The following is a 26,084-nucleotide window of genomic DNA, read 5'->3' on the forward strand; positions in this document are numbered from 1 at the left end:
CTTCCTTCCTTCCTTCCTTCCTTCCTTCCTTCCTTCCTTCCTTCCTTCCTTCTCCCTCCCTCTTTCTCCCTTCCTACCCTCTGTCTCCTCCTTCCTTCCCCCTCCCCCTCTTCCTTCCCTGTCTGTCTCCTTCCTTCTTTCCTTCCTTCCTTCTCCCTCCCTCTTCCTCCCTCCTACCCTCTCTGTCTCCTTCCTTCCTTCCTTCCTTCCTTCCTTCCTTCCTTCCTTCCTTCCTTCCTTCCTTCCTTCCTTCCTTCCTTCCTTCCTTCCTTCCTTCCCTGGCTACAAAATATAACAATCAATTATTAGTTCTACATCTGTAGCTAAACCAGGTGGGTTTGTTTCTTTATTTTCTGGGATCCCTTTTTAGTCCTGTAATGCTACCTTATGTGTGCATTGTTTTTTCTTTGCCATTTTTTGCTCTGCTTGGCCAGGAAACCTTGGTTTGTGTGTTTGCCAGTCTGAGCTATAAATGAGCAAAGACCTTTATTGGTCAGCTCAAGATCTGTTCTTCTAATTTTCCACCTCCCTCAAAATTATAATCAGAACAAAAAGGTGACTCTTCTGTCCCTTTATTATTCCGGGTTTTATTCCAGTACTTCCAAATGTCCCGTACAAAGTAGGTAAGTGGCCAGGATTCAGGGCAAAGCAACAGATGAGCATTAAAATATTAATTTGCTTAACGATTTAATGTCGGCTCCGCTCTCCCTCCTGGGCTTTTGAGTGAGTCATCGCTTCTCCAGCTGCTTCACCTGGCAGAGAGAAATTCCTATTCGAGGAAATGTTATTGTGCTGGGCCGAGAATGAGATTGGTTGGGAATGGCCGTTCCAAGGCACCTGGAGCAGGGGATTCTGGGAGCTGAAGTCCACATATCTTAAAAGTTGCTACAGTTGAGTAAGACCGATCGGGAAGGATGCCGCTGGACGAGAGACCCATCATACGAGAGCATACAGGGGTGGGCTTCAGCCGGTTCACGCAGGTTAGGACGAACTGGATGTTCATTTTACGTCCAGTTCAGTGAACCAGTAGTTCCGACGACTGGCTGGGCCTGCCCCACCCTGTTCGGCCTCTCCCAGGAGTCCCCACGTGGCCCATTTTGGATCCCAGGTAACGGCAGGAGGTGCGTGGAGCCCAGGGAGGTGGAAAACGGGCCTGTTTCTGGCCTCCGGAGAGCCTTCGGAGCCCGGGGAGGTGAAAAACGGAGCCTCCACAGCCCATTTTTACTCCCAGGATGGTGCAGGAGGCTGACTAGGCCACACCCACCAAAGCCACGCCCACCCAGCAACCGGGCAAAGAACCGGTGGTTAAATTATTTGAAGCCCACCACTGGTCTACCTACCCCCATGGAAAGGCACTTCAAAACGACCTTTTTTCGGAGAGTGTGGCGTTCAGACCTTCTCCCCTGGTCTTGAGGTCCAGAAGCATGCTTTGACCATTTCAAACAAAAACCCAGTTGCCTGGGTAACCACCACATCCCGGCACCAAAAACTGATAAAAGTGGTGATGGGAATCGACTCCGGGGTCTCCAACCTTGGCAACTTTGCGTCTTGTGGACTTCCACTCCCAGAATTCCTCAGTGTCGGATCCATAGCTGAATTTAGGTGGGCTGGGAGGGTTTTGGGAGGAGGGACGGTTGTCTCCAAGGGAGTCAATTAAGGCTTTGCCCCCCCCCCTTCCTCCCCAGGCCCATTTCGAGCATTTGCTGACATTTCTGCTGAGCTTTGCATGAACACCTACGCCTTTTTGTTCCCGAGCTGTGATGGATGATCTCATCCGTCTGCATGGCTCTCTCGACCGAGGAAACAAAGCCAGGCTTTGTTTATGGACCGATGCAGGAAAACCTGCGGTCTTGACAAGACTCTGCAGCCTTCCATAAGGATTTGTCTGCTCTTTTAAAATAAGGCTACAATGTTCCAAATACCCTTTAGGTGTCAGCAAGGAGACCCAGAAAAATTCCAGTGTTTCGCTGCTGCGCCATCTGGTGGCAGTTAAGTTACTTGCAGATTTTTAATATAAATATAAATATAATATAATAATAAATATAATAATAATATAATATAGTATAATATAATATTATAATATAATATAATATTATAATATAATATATATAATAATATAATATAATATAATATAATATAATATAATATAATATAATATAATATAATATAATATAATATAATATAATATAATATAATATAATATAATATAATTAATATATATGTGTGTGTGTGTATATGTATATATGTGTGTGTGTATGTGTATATATGCTGCCAGCCAATCAAGATACAAAAAGAGCCAAAAAACAGACAGAAGATATTAGAGACACCAATCAAGCAGAACACAGCAAACTCCGAGACCAATAAACACAGACCAAGACTCCCAACCAATCAGGATGAAGGAAAAACCATTCTGGCACAGCAATAGGCTGCCCCAAATTTAAATCTGAAACCACTGTAAAAGTCTGACTCACAGACGGACACAATACAGAAGCCTGATGATGGCAGATGAGATTCTGCTGAAACGTTGCTACAACTTTAAAAGCACCACTACTATGACGTGGGAAAATACCCAAACAAAGCTGAAGGCCATACATACATACATACATACATACATACATATTTACAATTTTTTATAATGGCAAATTAGGCATCTCATAGGGTGTTTTGAAATTGTGGGGCCCCTATTAACCACCATATAACACGATGTCATAAAAACGAACATTATACAAAATAACCATTATAGAAGTATAAACCATCATTAAAAACAAACAGGCCAGTTTAACAACCACATATCCCCTATAATAGGGGACCCCCTATGTAAGTTGTCTCTTATATTAGGAGAGGCTCATTTCTAGTGTTCTACGGGGCCGTTGATACTTTTTCAAGGAAAATCTCACTTTTTTTTTTCTTTTACTGAGCCCAACCGGCATGTACGCTTATTTTTTTCCATTCCTCTTAGTTAAAATATTTATTTTAATCACATTTGGTACACTGCTCGTTTCACCTAAGAAACACCGGGCATTTACGGTACAAAGATCAAAAGTGGCATTCAAGCATGCAGTTAAATAAAAACAAAAGATAAAAGAGAGTTAAGAACAAAATGAAAATATTAAAATTACAGATTTTTTTTAAAAAAAGGCATAGGGGGCTGAAATAAAGAGAAATAGACACCTACACGAACGCACACGTACACACAAGCATAAATAGTAATTATAGAGAGATGCAAATTTCTTTTGTTAGCTTGGTGTAAATTTACAAAGTCTTCAATTCCTGTTAGCTCTCAACTACAACCAATGTTACAACAGACCTCCCTAGAGTAATTTATAATCTGGTTGAACCACTCATGAGGTTTGCTTACCGTTGAGCCACATTGACTTAACGACCACTACAAACAAAAAGGAATAAAATCAGGCATGGTCCCTCGATGACCTGCTTAATGACCAGCAGAACTTACAACCAGAATTCCGGGGGTCCATTCCAGTTGTAAGTTGAGGACTACCTATAGAAATGCAGGCTTTTGAAATCTGGATGCACCCAGGATAATCTTTTGGGAAGTTGACCAGGTGTAGCCTTAGAATCCAACAGTTTGTTGGGATACATGGATGGGGAGGGAGGGATAGATGAGGGATGGATGGAAGAATGGATGGATAAATGGATGGATGGATGAAGAGGGAGGGATATATACCGTGTTTCCCCGAAAATAAGACCCTGTCTTATATATAAGACCCTGTCTTATATATATATTTTGCCATCAAAAAAGGCACCAGGTCTTATTTTGGGGGGATGTCATCCACTGTAACCTCACTTGCATGCGTCAACCCCGGGCCTTCTTTTCGCTGTCGGAGGCCTTCAAGATCTTCTTCTGCGTCCAGCAAGGCTTTACTAAAGGCCCCTGCAGCCAATAACTGAGCTCAGGATCAATCCAGAGCTTTGTTATCAACTACAGAGCGCCTTCCACAAGCGCTTACCATGAGGTGGATAGCCGGCCTTGCCGACTGCAGAAGAAATGGGCCGGTGAGGCAGGCGTCGGGGTGTGCGAGGCCTGGCGACAACCGTCCAAAGGTAAGTAGTAGGGCAGCTCCAACACACACACCCATCCCCACACTAGCTTAATTTTTACCCGTGGAGTGGGCAGGATCTTAATTAGGGCTTATTTTGGGGGGTAGGGCTTAATATTGGGCACACGTATAAAAAAAATCAAGGTAGGACTTACTTTCAGGGTAGGTCGTATTTTTGGGGGAAACAGGGTAGATGATGGATGGATAGATGGATGGTGTAGATGATGGGTGGATGGATGGAGAGGGAGGGAGATATAGATGATGGAGGGAGGATGAATGGATGGTATAGATCAGGGGTCTCCAACCTTGGCAGCAAAGCTGGCTGGGGAATTCTGGGAGTTGAAGTCCTCCAGGCTTAAAGTTACCAAGGTTGGAGACCCCTGGTATAGATGATGGGTGGATGGATGGAGAGGGAAGGAGATATAGATGATGGAGGGAGGATGAATGGCTGGTACAGATGATGGGTGGATGGATGGGGAGGGAGGGAGATATAGATGATGGAGGGAGGATGAATGGATGGTACAGATGATGGATAGAGGGATGGATTTGCCCCACATTCCTGCCTCATAGCAAGGGGGTTGTGGGCTTATCCCAGGTCTCCCTGCCAACCAGCTTCTCTGTTTAGCCCAGCCCCGCTTTCTGCCGAAGTCAAAACCTCCAACTCTCGTTCTCGTGAAGAGCAGCTGTTGGGGCTTCACCGTGAGATCGGAATTAGGAGCTGCTAAACTTAGCTCTGGCAGGGCAAAAGCTGGATCTCTGGGGAGCTGTGGGGAAAGCGGGGAGGCCAGCCCACTTCCTGGTGCTGCCGTCAGGGCAGCCAAGGGTTAAGCGCAGGAGGGAGGGGGTTAAGGCAAGCATGGCTGATGCTCGGCCGGTTTCCGACAATCGAAGTCAACGAGAGAAGCTGAATTCACTTAACAGCTGCGTGATTCGCTTAGCGGCGCCTTAGGAAAGCCCCTTGACCACTGCACCCCACCGGCATGGGGCCTGCTGTGCCCACGGTTGATGTCTTCCTTAAAGAAGAGTGGAGGATCCCATGGGGAGTTTGGTTCAGGAGAGATGGTTCAGATATTTATTTAGTCGGATCTTCTGAACGTAGCTCCTATTTACCGCAAGGAGAAGCTGACCAGCATTCCTGGCACAGCATCCATACTGTGGCAGGTTTGTTCAATAGCAGTCACTCTCCTCTGGGTTTTTGACAATCCCTCCTCCCCCACCTCACACTCCCCACCCCTGGATCGATGGCACACTAATGGATCCACCACGCCAGGGTGTCCATCCACCCGTCACTCTGGATACTTTCAAGTTAAACCACACGTTGAAGGATGCTTGGAAAGGGTTCTTAAGAAAGAAAGAGGGAGGAAGGAAAAAATATAAGGAAGGAAAGAAAGAAAAAAGGAAAGGAGGGAGGGAGGGAAAGAAAGAGAAAGAAAAGAGAGAGGGAGGGAGGGAGGAAGGAAGGAAAGAAAAAAGGGAGGGAGGGAAAGGAAGAAAGGGAGGAAGGAGGGAAAGAAAAAAGGAAAGGAGGGAGGGAGGGAAAGAAAGAGGGAGGAAGGAAAGAAAGAAAGAAAAAGGGAGGGAAAGAAAGGGAGGAAGGAAGGAGGGAAAGAAAAAGGAAAGGAGAGAGGGAAAGAAAGAGAAAGAAAAGGGAGGAAGGAAGGAAAGAGAAAAAGGAAATGAGGGAGGGAGGGAAAGAAAGAAAGAGAAAGAAAGGGAGGAAGGAAAGAAAGAAAGAAAAAGGGAGGGGAAAGAAAGAAAGAAGAAAGGGAGGAAGGAGGAAAGAAAGAAAGAAAGAAAGGAAAAGGAGAGGGAGGAAGGAAGGAAGGAAAGAAAGAAAAAGTAAGGGAGGGAAAGAAAAAGGAAGGAAAGAAAGAAAAAGGGAGGGAGGGAGGAAAGAAGAAAGGAAAGGAGGGAGGGAAAGAAAGAAAAAAGGAAGAGGAAGGAAGGAAAGAAGGGAGGGAGGGAAAGAAAAAGGGAAGGAGGGAGGGAGGGAAAGAAGGAAAGAGCAAAGAAAGAAAGTAGGAAGGTAAGAAAGGAAGAGGAAGGAGGGAGGGAGAGAAAGAAAAAGAAAGAAAACGTGAACTCTTTAGTTATTCTTTCATTCTGTTTTTCAAAAGAGAAAAAAATTGGTTGGTGTGATCCACGATTTTATTAAAATCAGAGCAGGAAGTAAGCTCCAGTTCTTGTTTAGATATTTTATTTGGGGGGTTGATTGTGTGATAGTGGTGCGTTTGGGGTTTTGTCTTGCTGGGTTGCAGCTTGGTGTAAAAATGTGGCGACCTTCCCTTGTGTTCCCGTTGGCCTTTTGTTGTGTGACACACAGATTGTCGTGTTCCATTGTTTTTTTTAACGGAATATTTAAGGAAAGAAAAAAAATAGGCTGGAAGGTCGCTTGCACACAGTCAGATGACCCCAGTCCTCGCACTTACGACCCCCACGGTCCCATGATAACAGTGTGGGTGCTTGGCAGCTGACTCACATTTATGACAGTTGTAGCATCCAATTTTGTGACCTTTGGTCAGACAAAGTTTCTGTCGCAACCGTGGCAAGAAAATTCGTAAAACAGCAAAACTCACTTAACAACTGTCTCGCTTAACAATGAAATGTTGGGCTCACCTGTGGTCATAAGTGGAGGACTACCTCTATTGGGTTGGCTGGGAGTTGATTTTTCTCTTTACATTCAATATGTGCTTAATGAACGGCGTACTGTCTGGGTCCATTCGTTTACATAATAATATTTTTAAAATTCCTAATTTCTACCCCCTGATAAAACAACTGAAAAATATTCGGTGTCTTTTTTTTTTTTTTCTTTTATCTTCAGTGTTAATCTGTCCATTTTCTGCACAGTCCAGTTTTTTTTTTTAAATTACATCTTCTGTCGGTATTGCCTCGCTCTTCCAATGTTGTGCAAATACAATTCTTGCCGCTGTTAAAACATGCAATATCAAACGTACGTCTCCTTTATCATATTTTTCTGGTGTTATGCCTAACAAAAAAAAAATAGTTCTGGCTTAAAATCTATAGGCTGCTTTAAACATTTTTTTCCAACCACTTATGCATTTTTGGCCCCCCATTTTTTTATTTTATTTTTATTTTATTTTTTGGCTTTTGGGCATGTACACCACAGGTGAGGGTATGTGCCCGTTTTTTTGCAAAACGTGATCTTGAAAAGATCTTTCTTGCTTTTAGGTCTCATGGTACCAAGTGACGTGTCCTTATGAGAACCAGTCCCCGGAAGCACCCGAAAAAATGTCAGGAATGCAGGTAAGGACCAAGAAGGAAGAAAAGAGGGGGGAAAAACGGTTTTACACATTCACACAATTTTAGGTGTGTGGAGAGAGAGAGAGAGAGAGAGAGAGAGGATTCTTCCTGGACATTTTTTTTTTAAATTTCCCAATTATTTGATGCTCAGGTTCTCTGGGATCTGTCCGATTTGACGACGGTTGGTTGAAACCTGGATAGTATATTGGTAGTCCTTGGCTTACCCATTTAGTGGCCATTCATTTAGTGACTGTTTTGAAGTTACAGCGGCACTGGAAAAAAAGCGACTTATGACCATTTTTCACCATGGCAGCATCCCCATGGCCACGCGATCAAAATTCAGGCGCTTGGTGGCTGACTCATATTTACGACGGTTGTAGTCTCCTGGGGTCACGTGATCCCCTTTTGCGACCTCCTGACGAGCAAAGCCAGCGGGGAAGCCCGATTAACTAACAACCGTGTCACTGACTTAACAACCACAGTGCTTCGCTTAACAACGGGGTCCAGAAGAGTCGTAAAACGGAGAAAAACTCGTGTCAGGGCTCCGACAAACCACCCCCATTCAAATCATAGCCGCATCTCTCAGAATAAAAAAAAATTGATTTATTAGGAGTGACCATGCCGGCGTTACCTGGGTGCAGCCGACTCTTAAGACGCATCATTCATTTCACCCTTGACCCCCTGGATGTATATTCTCCAATGGGACACATCCATAGCCAAGAGTCATCAATCGTGCTCTCCAGTAATAATCTTGCGTGCCAACAGCTTCGGCTGCCAAGGCGATTATCCGAAGCATTTAGGGAATGCACTGCTTTCCCCCATTCCCTTTCTGCTGGCAACTAAAAAGACCAAAGAAGTATTTTTTAGTTGGCAACTCGCTTAACGTATGTCTCGCTCAGTAGCATAAATTTGGGGCTCAATTGTCGAGGTATTTCCCCCCCCCAAATTTTGATGCTGGATTTTCTAGTGGGGTGTTTTTATGGCGTTCCGCCATCGGATAAGTGCTTTCTGATTTTTGTAACTGATATTGATGCCTGTGTGTTTGTGTGTCCAAAACAGCTTTTTACATTGCTGCTGTTCTTATTTTTTAAAGAATGATACGGAAGACGGGCTATTTTAATAAAGAAAAAAAAAGCAAAAAAGGGAAGGAACTATAGCTCAGTGAAATATCACATGATTTCCTTGCCAGACACGTTGGAGTCCCCCAGGTTAAAAATACACAGATCGTGGCAGGTCATTAAGCAGGTCACCCTACAACCGTAAATCGTGGCAGGTCGTTAAGCAGGTCACCCTAAGACCACGCTAGTTTTGATGCCTTTTTTTTTGTGACGATCATTAAGTAAAAGCCATGATACCAAATGGCTGGTTTTGCCAAAGTCAACGCAGCAAATAAAGTCTCGAATTGTGGTCTAGTGATGCAAATTTAAATCCTTAAATGCGGTCAGGTTGCCAATCACCCCAAATTCGATCACGTAACCACAAGAGGGGGTGGGGGTGGGTAGAAGACAGGTGTCAGAACTTCAAATCCGGATCATAAGTAGCTCTGGAGACATGCGTTGCTAAGCAACAGTCGTAAGTCAAGGACTTCCTGGCTAGAAAGACCTTCGTATGCAGGTTTTTTGTGTGTGTTCTGACCTAGGTTTCCCTTAGAAAGCATAAAACACAATCTTTAGTTCTGGCAAAACCTCTTTTTATTTCCACAGCTGTGAATTATGTTCATTCCCAGCCTACAAGGCTTCACAAACAGTCTTTCAGGGGAATGTTATTGCACTTGGAATGCAGCCAGAGAATTCATGGCCAGACACAGGGCAAGGCCAAACTCGACACAGAATCCAACAGAACTTTTCCAAGCTTGAACCAACCAGACCAAATAATTGCTTCCTGCAAAAGCTCACGTCCCATTCTCTCCTCTATTACGTCTTATGGGAGGGGCCAATCATCTCTGAGGTGTGGGCCTTACTCCCTGCTTTCTCAATTGTTCTTGTCTTCTGGTAGTCCCTGCACATGTGCAGGCTGGGAACCGGTTCCAGAAACTCCCCTGCCTCACTGTTGTCTGAGTCTGACGGCAGCTGACGACTGCCAGCCTGCCCTGGTCCCTGTTGTGGTTCGCTGGCAGCCAGTGCGGCCGCCCGTGGAATCGGAACGGGGACCAGTCAGGGAGTCTGAAGAGGATTTGGATGAGAGTCCTGCGTCCGATGTAGAGATGGGGCCAGGACCATCTGGGGGTGGGGTGCTGCCTCTGGAGCCTCCGATGTTTGGCAGCAGCGAGGCAGAGGAACAAGGGGAGCCTGTTCCCAGTGCACGTGTGCGCAGAGCTGCTAGAAGGCGAGAGCAGCTGAGACAAAAGGGGCGACTCGGGAGTAAGGCTGGGAGATGATTGCCTCTCCCATAAGGGATAAAAGTCAGGCCAAGATGACGAAACCTTTGCAGGAAGCAAGGTCGTTCCATCTATTCCGAGTCATCCTTGAAGCTCTTGGTTACTTCGGTTGGTTTTTCTTGTACTTCATTGGTTTCTTTTCTAGTTCATTTGGCAGCACTTCACAGAACTGAAAGGTGGGTGCTTATCTCGGGGAACTGTTTGACCTTAGTTCCGACCAGGAATGAAAACAATTCCCAGCGTTGCAATAAAAATAAGTCTCATTTTTAAAATAAGTGCATGTGTAATTACGGTTTGGAAGCTTTGGTCAGGACAGCCCCATCCCTGCCTCCGATGCAGAGCCCTCGTCTGAGCCTTCCTCAGCCTCCAGAACCGGCCCAAGTTCCTCCCCAACCTCCTTGTTATTGTCTGACTCTGCTGGCAGCTCCATCAACCCCTGAGGGGAGGGCACACAACATTTTAAGGCTTCCTCCTGACGTTTGCAACGAAGCAGCACCCAAATGTTAACAATCTCCCTTGTTCTTTCCTACAAGGCTGTCTGGTCTTCCGGCACAGAATGTATCGCCAAATATAATTTTCATGGCACAGCCGATCAAGATCTCCCCTTCAACAAAGGAGACGTTCTCACCATCATCTCGGTCACCAAGGTAACACTCTTCTTTTTTCCGGCACCGGGCCCAGCCTTACGGACGTCTGCCGCTCGCCACGGCGACGGACAGGCGGGGATACTGTGAGTGTGCCATAAGGGCACCGCGGATGCCAAACTGGTGCTTGCTTGCTCGCTGGCTTCCTGTTGTTGGAGCCGGCTCTAGAGGCCTTGGGGTTTGCATCGGGGAGCCATGATAAGTGTTGGGGACCTGTCCCCCCCAAAGGGCCACAGGTGGCTTCGGATGTCATTGGGCCAAAAACTTCACTGTGTCCATTATGAGATAAGGTCACCATGTATGTATGTAGTAGCATCAGGCTGATGCTATCCTGGCTTTGAAACAAACTGTTAAAAGGGACAGTTTGCTCCAATTTGCAACCACAAAGTCTGTCTGTCTGTCTCTTTCTCTCCTCTCTTTCTCTCTCCTCTCTCTTTCTCTCCTCTCTTTTTCTCTCTCTCTCTCCTCTCCTTCTCTCTCTTCTCTCTTTTCTCTCTCTCCTCTCTCCTTCTCTCATCTCTTTCTCTCTCTCCTCTCTCTTTCTCTCCTCTCTCTTTCTCTCCTCTCTCTTTCTCTCCTCTCTCTTTCTCTCCTCTCTTTCTCTCTCTCTCTCTCTCTCTTTCTCTCTCCTCTTTCTCTCTCCTCTCTTTTTCTCTCTCTCCTCTCTCCTTCTCTCTCTTCTCTCTTTTTCTCTCTCTCCTCTCTCCTTCTCTCATCTCTTTCTCTCTCTCCTCTCTCTTTCTCTCCTCTCTCTTTCTCTCCTCTCTTTTTCTCTCCTCTCTCTTTCTCTCCTCTCTTTTCTCTCTCTCTCCTCTCTCCTTCTCTCATCTCTTTCTCTCTCTCCTCTCTCTTTCTCTCCTCTCTCTCCTCTCTCTTTCTCTCCTCTTCTCTCTCTCCTCTCTTTTCTCTCTCTTCTCTCTCCTTCTCTCATCTATTTCTCTCTCCTCTCTCTTTCTCTCCTCTCTCTTTCTCTCCTCTCTTTTTCTCTCTCTTCTCTCTCCTTCTCTCATCTCTTTCTCTCTCTCCTCTCTCTCTCTTTCTCTCCTCTTCTCTCTCTCCTCTCTTTTTCTCTCTCTCCTCTCTCCTCTCATCTCTTTCTCTCTCTCCTCTCTCTTTCTCTCCTCTCCTCTCTCTCCTCTCTTTCTCTCTCCTCTCTCTCTCCTCTCTTTCTCTCTCCTCTCTCTCTCCTCTCTTTTTCTCTCTCTCCTCTCTCCTTCTCTCTCTTCTCTCTTTTTCTCTCTCTCCTCTCTCCTTCTCTCATCTCTTTCTCTCTCTCCTCTCTCTTTCTCTCCTCTCTCTTTCTCTCTCTCTCTTTTTCTCTCCTCTCTCTTTCTCTCCTCTCTTTTTCTCTCTCTCCTCTCTCCTTCTCTCATCTCTTTCTCTCTCTCCTCTCTCTTTCTCTCTCTCTCTCTCCTCTCTCTTTCTCTCCTCTTCTCTCTCTCCTCTCTTTTTCTCTCTCTTCTCTCTCCTTCTCTCATCTATTTCTCTCTCCTCTCTCTTTCTCTCCTCTCTCTTTCTCTCCTCTCTTTTTCTCTCTCTTCTCTCTCCTTCTCTCATCTCTTTCTCTCTCTCCTCTCTCTCTCTTTCTCTCCTCTTCTCTCTCTCCTATCTTTTTCTCTCTCTCCTCTCTTTTCTCTCTCTCCTCTCTCCTCTCATCTCTTTCTCTCTCTCCTCTCTCTTTCTCTCCTCTCCTCTCTCTCCTCTCTTTCTCTCCTCTTCTCTCTCTCCTATCTTTTTCTCTTTCTCTCCTCTCTTTTTCTCTCTCTCCTCTCTCCTTCTCTCATCTCTTTCTCTCCTCTCCTCTTTTCTCTCTCCTCTCTCCTTCTCTCCTCTCTCCTTCTCTCCTCTCTTTCTCTCTCTCCTCTCTCTTTCTCTCCCCCCCTCTGTGTGTATATGTATGTATGTATGTATGTATGTATGTGTATATATATGTATGTATGTATGTGTATATATATGTATGTATGTATGTATGTATATGTGTGTGTGTGTGTGTATATATATATATATATATATATATATATATATATATATATATATATATATATATATATATTCTTAAGTTTTCGCGGGTACTTACATGTATGGCATTCAGCTTTGTTCGGGTATTTTCCCACGTCATTATAGTTGTGCTTTTAAAGTTGTAGCAACGTTTCAGCAGAATCTCATCTGCCATCATCAGGCTTCTGTAATGTGTTCGTCTGTGAATATATATATATATAATTAAAATGCTTGCATCACCTCCTCCTGTGGCATCTTCCCAGCCAGCTTTCCTCTTTATGCATTACAATTAAAATGGCGATGGCGACAGGAGATATTAAGGAAAGACAAGCTAGCTGGCCAGATGCATCCCAAATCAGATTTTTGCCCAAGACTAATGTATTCATAGCTTTTAATGAGTCGCCTTATTGAGTTCATCGCGGAGGAAAAGTAGGATGCTCTTAACCTTTAGCTACCCTTGCAAATCTTTCTGGATGGGGCTTCCGGCATCTGGCGCGGCTGGGAAATTAAACATCTAGAGATTGTCCCAGGTGATAATCCTGGCTCCTGTTTTTGCCTCTTGATCAATTGCACAGGGGTTGCCACGAATGTTGCGTGGATGTCTGTCTTGTAGAGAAAGCTGGGAGAAAGGTGTGTACCCCGGAATGTCTTGTGGAGGGAGGGCTGGGTTGGGCCAGAAGACACATCGTCTAGAAGATCCTTGGCTGGGGACATCGTAGAAGCCAAAGCCAAGTTGAAAAGTGTCCCTCAGTGGCCTCTCTCTCTCTCTCTCTCTCTCCCTCCAGAGAGAGGAAAGCAATTTAATTAACCATGAACATTATTTAGCCTTCCTTTTCAATGTAAGCTACTGGGTCAAATCCAGTTTTATCATCTCTGTTTGCTGGGGATAACTAAGCAACCTCTGAGGCCCTCGATTGAGAAAATACTCATCGGTGTATCTGGGTTTACCTGTTGTGGTTAGCCGGCAGCAGGTGCAGGCGGCTGAGGAGAGCGAGGACTCAGATGAGGGGCCAGGACCATCAGGGAGTGGACTGCTGCCTTCAGAGATTGTGGGGGGCTGGCAGCAGCGATGAGGAGGTTCCCGAGGAGCCTGTGCCAAGTGCGCATGTGCGCTCAGGGCTGCTTTCAGGAAAGAGCAGCTACAACAGCACGGGCGACTCGGGAATAAGGCTGCAAGGTAATGGCCCCTCCTTCAAGAGGATAAAAACCCAGCTGTGAATCGGACGTTCTTTGCAGGAAGCAAAAACGTTTTGAAACTCCAGCCTCGTGGACATTCCAGTATCTTAAGTTGGTATTTGAAGATTCTTGTGTTGTAAAATATTTCTTATCTGTTATTCTTGGCAGCCTCACACAGTTTTGTTAATTAGTTAATTAGTTTACAGCAGCCTTTTAACTGAGTAAGACTCAGTTAAAGTAAGACTCATTAAAAGGTTTCTGTTCTCTTTGGTTCGTGTTTGTTGTATTGGACAAGGGTTTGGGTCAGAACATTACCATGCACTGGGGAATGCTGGGAGTTGAAGTCCACATAACTTGAGAAGTTGCCAAGCTTGAGGAAAAAAACTGCTTCAATACTTCAGGGAGAGTATTTTTTTTAGAAAAGGACTTTATCCTTGGAAGAGAAAAGAGAAAAGCTAGCTTTTTTTTCACCAGGCTTCTTCGCTCATCTGAAAAATGTGCTCATCATAGTTTTGCAGTATGCTTTTTTGTTGTCCCACAACATTTCCTTTTTCTCTTTAGGATGAGAAGGGAACACAATTGTGGCCATAGAGAAATGGGATATTAAATGAAGGGAGATTGATAGTCTCTGGCTTTCTTGAGATCCCATAAAACTCCCGAGAGTCTGGGGTTCTTGCCAGGATGGATTTGATTTAAATCAAGTCCATTTAAATCCTAGTAAATTTAAATCACTTAGTAAAAAAGCTTGATTTAAATCAACTCGACTTAAATCACAGTTTTTTAAAACAGCAACTGTCATCTCTGCTGTGAAGTTGTGTGAATGCGTGTTATCTCAGCTTGGATTCATTGAATGAGCTTACCAAACGTGTAAATCTTGCCGAATATACAGCCTCGTGCTACATAACTAAACTCCATCTCATGCTGAACAAACTAAATTATGAATGTATCTTAAACAGAAGAAACTATAGATTTTTATTCCAACAGCATTTTATTAAAATACATGTGATAAAGATAAAAATCGGATTTCAATAAAAAAAAGTCTGATTTCATTTTTTTTTAAAATCCCATTTTTTAAATATTTTTATTTTTTTAAAAATCATCGATTTTTATCCACCCTGGTTCTTGCTAACCATGGTTTCCCTCTTCCAGGACCCCAACTGGTACAAAGCCAAAAACAAGGTGGGACGCGAAGGGATTATCCCAGCCAACTATGTTCAGAAGCGCGAAGGGGTGAAAACTGGTATCAAGCTCAGCCTCATGCCGTAAGTAATACCTCTCACCGGGCATTTGACAGCCTCTGGGCCACATCCAGGAGATCAATTGGAAATGAGAAATAAATAAATATAAATATATAAATATATATGTGTGCGTGCGTGTGTGTTTTCTTAAGTTTTCGCGGGCACTTACATGTATGGTATTCGGCTTTGTTCGGGTATTTTCCCACATCATTGTAGTTGTGCTTTTAAAGTTGTAGCAACGTTTCGGCAGAATCTCATCTGCCATCCTCAGGCTTCTGTATTGTGTTTTAAAAGCACAACTATAATGACGTGGGAAAATACCCGAACAAAGCTGAATACCATACATGTAAGTACCCGCAAAAACTTAAGAAAACATATATATATATACATATATATACGAAATACCACTCACACATTATCACAAAATCTCCAGAACTATAAAGCCTACAAACTTAAATTTTGACACTTATGTTCCTCTTGGCTTCTAGGTGCTCACTAAGAAAGGATTTTTCAAAAAAACCATCAGAGCATTCATATTTCCTATATTATTATTATTATTAACACGCTCTGATGCTAAGGAGTTCTACTCCCCCTCCCCACTTGAAAAGAAATCTCTTCCAAATGCAAAACACAAGCAGAGGAGAGGAGGTTCAGTTTTGGTTTCACAGCACCATGTAGCTTGAGTACAGAACAGTTGAGCTAAGCCACGCCCAGGCTCACATAGCAAATACTGTTTCAGTTTCCAAACAGCCCTCAACTCTCTCACACACTGACAGGATGCTAGCCAGATGAATGCCGATGGAGGCTGACAGGCAGAGCCACAATTCCCCCTCCCTTATTTTCCTCCCCCAAAACTAAGCCCGACCACACATAGTTTCGTAGCGAAGCATGGATATCGAACTAGTGAAATACAAATAAACGTCCACCGTGCAAGCTAGACACGTACGGCTTTTATTTTGACTCGTTTTTTGCTCACCCCCCGATATAGAGAGAAAACATGGATTTGTTCTGCCAGTCTCTGCCACGGAGGTGGAACTTCTGTGAAGAAGAAATAAGTTTCTAGCCCTCGTTGAGGCCAGCGCTGGGACCTTCTGACTGTCCTCTTGGTCTCTTTTTCCCCCTCCTGCAGCTGGTTTCACGGGAAGATCACGCGGGAGCAAGCGGAGCGGCTGCTCTACCCTCCGGAGACGGGCCTGTTCCTTGTGCGCGAGAGCACCAACTACCCGGGCGACTACACCCTCTGCGTCAGCTGTGAAGGCAAGGTGGAGCATTACCGCATCATCTACTCCTCCAGCAAGCTGAGCATCGACGAAGAGGTCTACTTCGAAAACCTCATGCAACTCGTGGAGGTGAGGCTGGGCCAAGGTTGGCAGGGGGAACCCGGGGTGCCTCCCTTGGGTCTCCGAATAACAAGAGTTGGAAGGGACCTTGGAGGTCTTCTAGCCCAACCCCTGCTCAAAGCAGGAAACCCTATACCATTTCAGACCAAATGGTTATCCAACCTCTTCTTAAAAACTTCCAGTGTTGGAGCATTTGCAACTTCTGGAGGCAAGTTGTTCCACTGGTTCATTGTTTTTTAACTGTCAGGAAATTTCTCCTTAGTTCTACATTGCTTCTCTCCTTGATTAGTTTCCATCCATGGCTGCTTGTTCTGCCTTCAGGGACTGTGGTTCAGGAGTGGCCGACCTTTTGGACCTCAGGGACCACCAAACTCATCATTTTAAATCCCGCAGACCAGAGACCCTGGGAAAATCCCCAAAAAAGCCTGCAGGAAAATCCCCCACCTCGTTTTCCCTACCGATTGATCGTTCTTTATTTGGGATTGCAGGATACCCTCTCCAGCTCCGTTCTCAGGGGGAGAGAGAGAGAGAGAGAAAGACTTTTGACTGCATGCAAGGAAAGCAGCAGAAGCCGCAGAAGTCTTTCTTTCTCTCCCCCAAACTCTGCCAAAAATGAGTCTTTGTGAGCCTCTTGGAGCAAGGATGCCTTGCAGGGCCCCAAAGACTCATTTCTGGCGGAGTTTGGGGGAGAGAAAGAAAGACTTCGGCTGCTTTCCTTGCGTGCAGCCAAAAGCAGAAGAAAGAAAGAAGCGGAAAGAAGCAGCCCGGTGGCCAGGCCAGACACGTGGGGCGAATGGGGCAAGTTCCCCCCCCCTCTGCCCTTTCTCCCCTTCCCCTCACGACGTCGTGTGGTTCACAATGCAAGCGACACAAGCCTTGTGTTCCCACGGGCCATGTGGGTGGCGCAGCCTTGTGTTCCTGTGCAGCCTGGATGAATGGCTTTTGGAGGGGGGAGACATTTCTCTGCGGACCACAACATTTTCTCACGGCCCGCCAGTGGTCCCCGGCCCACCGGTTGGTGACCACTGCTTTGGAGAATAGAATAGCAGCGTAATAGAGCTGGAAGGGACCATGGAGATCTTCTTGGTCAACGCTCCTGGTCAAGCAAGAAATTCTACACTGGTTGTCCAATCTCTTCTTAAAACCCTCCAATGCTTCCACAACTCCCAAAGGCGCAAGCCGTTTCCATGGATGAATTGTTCTCACGGTCAAGAAACTTCTCCTTCAATTTCTCTAAATGGCTTCTCTCCTTGGTTCGTTTCCACCCGTTGCTTCTTGTCCTGCCTTCAGGTGCTTTGGAGAATAGCTGGACTCCCCCCTTCTTTGGGGCAGCCCCTGAGATATTGGAAGACTGCTATCATGTCACCCCTCGGTTGGGGGGGAAAAAAGAAAAGAAAAGTCGAATGAGCTAGTGTGCCAGCTTCGAAACCCACCCACCCACCTGAACCTGGTGGCCTGACCCCCCACCCAATGCGGTCACAGCAAGGGCAGCTTTTAAGCGTGCTGTGCGTTTCCTGCCTCTCACATCCCTGCAAGAGACAGGAAGACACGTCTGAGCGATACCAAAAGTGCTTTCTTGCAAAAGCGGCAGCCGTGGCAGCGTGGAGCTGCGGCTCTGCTGTGCTGGGGCAGCGCCTGGCGGAAGCGTCTCTCGGTGGTGACAGACAACCAAGCAGTTAATTCCCTTGAGTGGGTGGGTGGGTGGGTGGGAGGGTGGGGTTAATGCTTGTAAAACGTTGGGCGAGGAAGTTCCTTAGCCTCCAAGCAGAACCTGGTGGGGCAGCCTTGCCCGGCATCCTACTGCCCCCTGGTGGGGCCGCGGGGTCGTTGGGACTTATGGGGACTTGGCAGCCTGGAAGATGCCCTGCAGCCTGGGCCCAACTTTCTTCCAAAGGGGGCATAGCAAATGCACGAATTAGGGCCCTTAGAGGGAGCAGGGGTGGCCAGAAGCAGTTTCATCCTGAGTGGAACGTGGGTACGTGCTTGGGTTTGTGTGGGCGTGTGTCCTTTTTAAAATAGCATAGCATAGCATAGCATAGCATAGCATAGCATAGAATAGCATAGAATAGCATAGAATAGCATAGAATAGCATAGAATGAGAAAGAACAGAATAGAGTCACTGTGAATTAGTATTACTAATACTGTGAATAATTGTCAAGTATTCATTGTGTGTATTGCATTTATTGTACTGTCAAGAAAACAATGTTGAAAGGTACTGACACATCTTCTATTATAGAAATTTTTGTAAACTTTTTAATATTTGAATTTCAATAAAGAGTTTTAAAAAAAAGAGAACGAACAGAGTAGAATGGAGTGAGAAAGAATAGAATGGAATGAGAAAGAATAGAATAGAATGAGAAAGAATAGAATAGAATAGAATGAGAAAAAAATAGAATAGAATGAGAAAGAACATAATAGAATAGAAAATAAGAGAATAGAATAGAATATAGAAAATAAGTGAATGGAATGGAATGGAATAGAATAGAATAGAATAGAATAGAATAGAATAGAATAGAATAGAATAGAATAGAATAGAATAGAATAGAATTCTTTACTGGCCAAATGTGGTTGGATGAACAAGGAATTTGTCTTTGGTGTATAAATTCTTGGTCTACATAAAGAAAAAAGAAAATACATTCATCAAGAATCATAAGATACAACACTTGTACCATAAGATACTACCGAGTACCATTTGCTTCCAGGAGTTGTGGGTGCTCCAACACTGGAAGTTTTTTTATTTTTATTTTATAAATTTTATTGATTTTCTGTTCATTACATTCCCTTGTGCTGAATAAACATCATGTTGTCTGGGTATTTCGTTTGCTTTACAATACAAATGCCATTCTTATTCTCCACCCCCTTTTTTTCCCAGCCACTGGTAGAATAAGTTCCAAGTTTGATAATATTCTGTGTCTTCTTTCTGTTTGATTTTCAATGTCAGCCTGTCCATTTCTGCACAGTCTAATATCTTCTTAATTATCTCTGGAAGTTTTGAAGAAGAGATTGGACCACCATCTGTCCGAAATGGTAATTAAGATTTCCTGCCTGATCAGGGGGTTGGACTAGAAGACCTCCAAGGTCCCTTCCAACTCTGGTAGTCTCTAATTCCCAAATCAATTAATCAGTGGAATAACTTCCCTCCAGAAATTGTTGGTGCTTCAACACTGGAGGTTTTAAAGAAGAGACTGGGCAGCCATTGGTCCGAAATGGTCAAGGTGTTTCCTGCTTGATCAGGGGATTGGACTAGTCCAGTGGTTGCCAACTGGTGGGCCAGGAACCACTGGTGATCCACAAGAAAATTTTAGTGGTCTGCAGAGAAATGTCACTCCCAAAACATCCCCCAAAGCAATTAATCCAGGCTGCACAGGAACACAAGGCCCACGGGAACACAAGGTTTGTGTCACTTGCATGGCGAACAACACGAGGTAGTGAGGGGTGGGGGGAAAGGGCAGGGGGGACTTGCCCCACTAACCCCACGTGCCTGGCCTGGCCACCGGGCTGCTTCTTTCCGCTTCTTACTTCTTCTGCTTTTGGCTGCACGTAAGGAAAGCAGCCAAAGTCTTTTGAGAGAGAGAGAGAAAGACTTTTGACTTCATGCAAGGAAAGCAGCAGATGCCGCAGAAGTCGTTCTTTCTCTCCCCCAAACTCTGCCAGAAATGAGTCTTTGGGGCCCTGCAAGGCCTCCTTGCTCCAAGAGGATTCGCCGGCAAAGACTCATTTCTGGCAGAGTTTGGGGAGAGAAAGAAAGACTTCTACTGCTTTCCTTGCATGAAGCCAAAAGTCTCTCTCTCTCCCCCCCCTGAGAACGGCGCTGGAGACGATATCCTGTGTTCCCAAATAAAGAACGATCGATCGGTAGGAAAACGGGGTGGGGGATTTTCCTGCAGACTTTTTTGGGGGATTTTCCCAGGGTCTCTGGTCCGCGGGATTTAAAATGATGAGTTTGGGGGTCCCTGAGGTCCAAAAGGTTGGCGCCCCTGGATTAGATGACCTCCAAGGTCCCTCCCAACTCTGGTAGTCTATTCCATTCTATTTTATTCTAAAAGGCCACCACAGCAGTGGCATTGATAGCATCCGCCCATCTTCTACCTATGACTTATTTATTGGCGTATAATATCCACGCGCGTACCATATTCCGTCCCTGGGAGCCGGTCATTTTATGGTAGTCAAGATCGAAGGGAAGCCTATGACCAAAATCCTCTGGTCCCAAAGCAGGTAGTCCCACACACATGTTCAGCCAACTGGTTCTTCAGCATAATCCATAATCCATAAACGTTCCCCTCTTTGGCAGCACTACACCTCGGACGCGGATGGGCTCTGCACTCGCCTCATGAAGCCGAAGGTCATGGAGGGCACCGTGGCAGCGCAAGACGAATTCTCGCGGAGTAAGTGCCCCCACGGAAGCGGAGTGGGCTGCTCGGCTGGCGGGGGCTCTTTATCTTCCTCTCCCCTCCTTCTCCTTCCCCTGCTTCTTTTTCTTTCTCTCTTCCTCCTCCTTTTCTCCTTCTCCTTTTTTTGTAGTTCCTTTTTTTTCTCCTCCTCCTCCTCCTCCTCTTCTTCCTTTCCTCTCCTCCTATGATTATTTTTCTTTTTTGTTCCTCTTCCTCCTCTTTCTCTCCTCCTCTTCTTTTTATTTTTTCTTTCTTTCTCTTCCTCTCCTCTTATTATTTTCTTCTGTCTTCCTCCTTTCCTCTCCCCCTTCTTCCTCTTCTCTTCTTATTTTTCTTTTTCTTTCTTTTTCTTTCTCTTCTTCCTCTCCTCCTCCTCTTCCTCCTCCTCTTCCTCCTTTCCTCTTTCTCTTCTTCCTCTCCTTATTTTTCTTTTTTCTTTCTTTCTCTTCTTTGTCTCCTCCTCTTATTATTTTCTTTCTTTCTTTCTCTTCTTCCTCTCCTCTTATTATTTTTCTTCTTTCTCTTCTTCCTCTCCTCCTCTTCCTCCTCTTCTTCCTCCTTTCCTCTTCTTCCTCTCCTCATTTTTCTTTTTCTTTCTTTCTCTTCTTTATCTCCTCTTATTATTTTTCTTCTTTCTCTTCTTCCTCTCCTCCTCCTCTTCCTCCTCCTCTTCTTCCTTTCCTCTTTCTCTTCTTCCTCTCCTCCTCCTCTTCTTATTTTTCTTCTTTCTTTCTCTTCTTTCACTCCTCTTATTATTTTTCTTCTTTCTTTCTCTTCTTCCTTCCTCCTCCTTCCTCCTTTCCTCTTTCTCTTCTTCCTCTCCTCATTTTTCTTTTTTCTTTCTTTCTCTTCTTTCGCTCCTCTTATTATTTTTCTTCTTTCTTTCTCTTCTTCCTCTTCCTTCTCTTCCTCCTCCTTCCCCGTGTCCTTCCCCTCCCCCTCCTCCACCTTCACCTTCTGCTTCTCCTTCCAGGCGGATGGTCCCTCAATATGAAAGACTTGAAGCTGCTACAGACTATTGGGAAGGGAGAGTTTGGAGGTGAGTCACACCCAGAAACTTTCCTCTCAGTTTCTCACGGCGAGGCTTCAGTTTTGAAGGACCTCTTAACTTCTGGATAAGTGGTTTTTGGGTCCCGAAGGGAAAAGTTTGGGAAGCACTGCCTTAAATTCTACCACCTGTGTTCTTCCTTGCCAAGAGAGATGAATGGAGAGAAGGGAAGGCCGCTTGGTTACGCGCGAACTTGATCGGCGTCCTTTGGTTTAAACTTTTCAAGCTAGGATGTGGTTGGGACAGATGTTTTTCCTGCTCTGGAAAAAAAAGGACCTTGAGTTGGTCTGTTTGTGACCCGCTTCCTTCAGACGCCTGCTCTCTTTTGCAGATGTGATGCTGGGTGATTACCACGGAAACAAGGTGGCCGTGAAATGCATCAAAAATGACGCCACCGCACAAGCCTTCTTAGCCGAAGCTTCAGTGATGACGTGAGTCCCTGCCTCCTTAACTCCTTGATCTGGATTAACATCTGGTTGCCGAGAAAGATGGCGGAGAATGAAGCTGTGCCTGGAGATCAGGCTGCGTTGACCCAGCTTCTCCCAAAAGCTTTGGCTTTGAAAACGGTGGAGAATAGATTTACTTGCTCCCAAATTGTCAAGCTCAAGAGTCCATAGAAGAGATGTTAGGACCACTACTCAAAAAGTCTTGCTTCTCCTAGATTCCCATATAAAACTAAAACTGTGGAGCAGTGGTGGGATTCAAATTTTTTTACTATCAGTTCTGTGGCAGTGGCTTGATGGGCATGGCAGGGGAAAGATACTGTTCTGACCCAACCTGGTTCCAAGAGAGCCAACACCAGACAAAGGCAGCAGCCCCCACCTTTTAAGGTTTAATCCACAAATTCTGTTTCTTCACAGATAAAAGGCTACTTCCAACTCATTTTCTCCGACAAGAAAGAGCCTTGCCAAGTTGTTTGTCAAGGCTGCTAAAAACTCACAGATAAGAAATAGTTTACAAGAGTTTTTCAAATACTAACTATAATGTCCACGAGGCTGAGTTTCAGAACGTCTTTGCCTTCTGCAAAGAACGCTTCTTCAAACCTGGCTTTTATCCTCTTGAGGGAGGGGCCATCATCTTGCAGCCTTACTCCCGAGTCGCCTGTGCTGCTGTAACTGCTCTGTCCTGCGAGCAACCCTGTGTGCGTGCGCACTTGGCACAGGCTCCTCGGGAACCTCCTCATCGCTGCTGCCAGCCCCCCACAATCTCTGAAGGCAGCAGTCCACTCCCTAGTGGTCCTGACCGCTCATCTGAGTCCTCACTCTCCTCCACTGTCCGCACCTGCTGCCAGCTAACCACAACAGATACTGTAAAATCTCCATTCCCTCCCCACCCCACTAGCCTGCTTTCCAGCTCCTTTCTCCTGTGCAGGGCAACAAAAGAACCTGCTTTCCAGCTCTGTTCTCCTGTACAGGGCAACCAAAGAAGACCTAGCCAATCAGCTGGGACTCAATGGGAGGCGGAGAATAGATGGGGTTGGCGGGGCCAGTCAGAGGTGGGATTTGCCGGATCTCCAAACGACTCAAAATTTCCGCTACCGGTTCTCCAGAACTGGTCAGAACCTGCTGCATATCCACCTCTGCCGTGGAGGTTTTTGGGAACTGCTCTTACACGCCAAGGGAAGTTAAGAGAAATAACCCTCCAAACATTTGGGACACGAACTCTTTAAGGCATGTCAAACAAGGGGAAGGTGGGACTCCATAACTACGTTGTGCGAAAGTAGGGTCTTCCTTTGAGGCTTGTGGTAGGTGTGGTGTCCCTTGCCTGAAGGCCTTCACTTATCATGGAAAACGCTGGTTGATGCCTCTTTGATCTTCTTTCCATTTGGTCCATCTTATTGCAGGCAGCTTCGGCATAGCAATTTGGTCCAGATGTTGGGGGTGATCGTGGAGGAGAAAGGGGGCCTCTACATTGTCACAGAATTTATGGCAAAGGTAAGACCTTGCTGTGCTTTCCAAGGACGGTTGGTCTGGAAGTTGGACGTTGATGAAGAACATAGCAATGGGAGACTTACCTGTGGAGAAGGAGGACGCCTCCTTAAATTTGGCTTCTGCTTTCTGATGATCTTTGATTGGTTCATTGATTATGGGTCATCAAGTCAATGTTGACTCTTAGTCAACAGAAAGATTTTTCTCCAGGACTAAACTGGTCCATCAGGTCTTCAAGTAGTGCTCTCATCACCATTCATCTTGCTATTGGTCATCCTCTTCTCTTTCCTTACATTGTTTCCAACATCTTGACTTTTCAAGTCTTCGTGTTGATTCACATTCAGCCTTTAAGGTCTTTGGAATCAAATTCTTTTGACCCCAGAAATGGAGAAGAAAGGGTGATTTAGCATCCTTCTTCTTTTCATCTTGTCTGTTTCCCAGAATTGGAGCAGAAGTTGGAGTTACTTCAACTTCCCTTTCCTACATACCCTGTTGCAATCAGCATTATTTCTACTAGAATTATTTCGTTTCTGATAACACTTCCAAGCAACCCTTAGGGTTAACTATCTATCTTCCTTCCTTCCTTCCTTCCTTCCTTCCTTCCTTCCTTCCTTCCTTCCTTCCTTCCTTCCTTCCTTCCTTCCTTCCTTCCTTCCTTCCTTCCTTCCTTCCTTCCTTCCTTCCTTCCTTCCTTCCTTCCTTCCTTCCTTCCTTCCTTCCTCTCTCCCTCTCCCATTCATCTCCTTGTACCTCCCCTATCAGTAAATTTCCAGAGTGAAATGCTATTTACTGCTGGCGTAAGCTGCAGTTTTGAAAATGTATTGGTTTTCCCCCCTTGCTTTCCTACATGGGTGTGTGTGTGTGTGTGTGTGTTTCTGCTTCCTACACAAAGAGGAGAGTGTCATCTACTTAGGGGTGCAACTAATTGCACTCTTGCCTTGTTCAGCCATTCCCTTTTTATCAATATTGCTAATATATCAGGGGTACATATCTTGGGACGAGTTTGATTTCAGAATTTCATGGGATTTGAAGGTGTTCTTGATCTGCCTTTTGGAGGATATTTTCAGACAGGGTATTTATTTCTTTATTACATTTCTACACCGCCCATACCCACCTAGGGGTGACTCTGGGCAATTTGCAACAACATAATAAAACACTTGGAGTGCATGGCTAAAAGCATAGTTTAAAATCGAATGAAGAACAAGGTTAGCCTTTACATGTTTAAAGAGAAAGTCAAAGTTTAAAAAATTCAGAAGACTAAAAAAAGTCTTGTGTTGTCTCCAACCTTGTTAAGAACTGGGGGGAAACCCCTTTCAACGTCAGTTTATTGAAGATGAAATTCCCTTGGGTTTCAGACTGGCTCTCTTATCACTTCTTGGCCATCTTAATCCTTTCTCTCAAATCTCCTGGCAGGGAAGTTTAGTCGACTATCTTCGTTCCCGTGGAAGATCTGTGTTGGGGGGCGAGTGTTTGCTGAAGTTTTCTTTGTAAGTATGTTGCTTTTTTTTGCGAAGAAAATGCTCAGTGTTTGTAGCAAAAAAAAAAAGGGGGTGGTGGTTGAAGCTTCATGGTGGAGAGGTGTGGCGGTTTCTTGGTGGCGTGGTGGTGTAGCCCCCCCTTTTCTTGAACTTCGCTCCTCGCTCGCCCGTAGAGACGTCTGCGAAGCCATGGCGTACTTGGAAGCCAACAACTTTGTTCACCGGGACTTGGCGGCGAGGAATGTGTTGGTCTCGGAGGACAATATTGCTAAAGTCAGTGACTTTGGGTTGACCAAGGAAGCTTCGTCCACCCAAGACACCGGCAAGCTCCCGGTGAAATGGACAGCACCAGAAGCACTTAGAGAAAAGGTAAGTGAGGCATGTCAGAGTGGTTGACAACTAACTCCTGGCTCAGACAGGTAGGACTTGACAAGGTCCACAAGGACACAGGGCTTGGTTCTTCCTTCAAGTTGAAGTCCTTTTTCCTCTTGCAGCTTGGTCAAGTTCACCCCCATTTCTTAATTCGGTGTCTTAAGGCTGCCTATTTATAGTGCCCAATCCTGTACAATCCCCAATTCCAATTTGATAATTCTTTGGGTTGGAGCCACACTCTCATTCCCTGTCGGCTGTTCGGCTTCCTCCTCCGAGTCTGATTCGGACAGCGGCATGACACTCTTTAAGACCAAGCAAACATGATCAGGGATCTGGGGTTTAGATCGTACGATGTACTGCTAAGGGAGCAAGGGATGTTTAGCCCGATGAAGAGAAGGATTGGGGGAGACAGGACAGCTTGTCTTCTAGTACTTGAGGGGCTCCCACGGGGAAATCTGGATTGACTTATTCTCCAGAGCATTTGAGGGTAGGACAATGGAAGCTCCTGAGAAGGAGATCCAACATGGAACCAAAGAGGAATTACCTGACCGTGAGAACGATTAATCGATGGAATATCCTCCCTCCCGGAGTGGTGGATGCTCCATCACTGGAGGTTTTCAAGAAAAGTTTGGACAACCGTTTGTTCAGGATGGTATAGGACCTTCTGCCTCGGGCAGGGGATTGAAGTAGAAGCAACTAGAAGTTCCAGCCCTAGGATTCTATGATTTGATAATTGGTTCTCTACAAAGGATGACGTACTCTGGTGGTGGAACAT

At 45.4% G+C, this 26,084-nt stretch overlaps 2 protein-coding genes across 3 annotated transcripts in view; one reads left to right on the forward strand and one right to left on the reverse strand.

The window, feature by feature from the left end:
- Positions 1-26,084, reverse strand: part of FAM219B (family with sequence similarity 219 member B) — a 186,786-nt gene that overhangs the window by 43,004 nt on the left and 117,698 nt on the right. The window lies entirely within an intron of this gene.
- The window catches only part of CSK (C-terminal Src kinase), a 47,240-nt gene that overhangs the window by 17,800 nt on the left and 3,356 nt on the right, over positions 1-26,084 (forward strand). For both annotated transcript variants that reach the window (XM_087972549.1, XM_087972548.1), the window contains exons 2-11: positions 7,248-7,322; positions 10,230-10,343; positions 14,664-14,776; positions 15,882-16,101; positions 20,384-20,477; positions 21,457-21,522; positions 21,863-21,962; positions 23,375-23,465; positions 24,873-24,946; positions 25,111-25,306. In XM_087972549.1, coding sequence (XP_087828675.1) covers positions 7,308-7,322; positions 10,230-10,343; positions 14,664-14,776; positions 15,882-16,101; positions 20,384-20,477; positions 21,457-21,522; positions 21,863-21,962; positions 23,375-23,465; positions 24,873-24,946; positions 25,111-25,306 — 1,083 coding nt within the window. In that variant the 5' untranslated portion in view covers positions 7,248-7,307. The remainder of the gene's footprint in view (positions 1-7,247; positions 7,323-10,229; positions 10,344-14,663; positions 14,777-15,881; positions 16,102-20,383; positions 20,478-21,456; positions 21,523-21,862; positions 21,963-23,374; positions 23,466-24,872; positions 24,947-25,110; positions 25,307-26,084) is intronic.

This window comes from Notechis scutatus, chromosome 11 (genome assembly GCF_049901735.1).
Source record: "Notechis scutatus isolate UNSWTSFEM ecotype Mainland chromosome 11, rNotScu1.2, whole genome shotgun sequence".
Lineage (NCBI taxonomy): Eukaryota > Metazoa > Chordata > Lepidosauria > Squamata > Elapidae > Notechis > Notechis scutatus.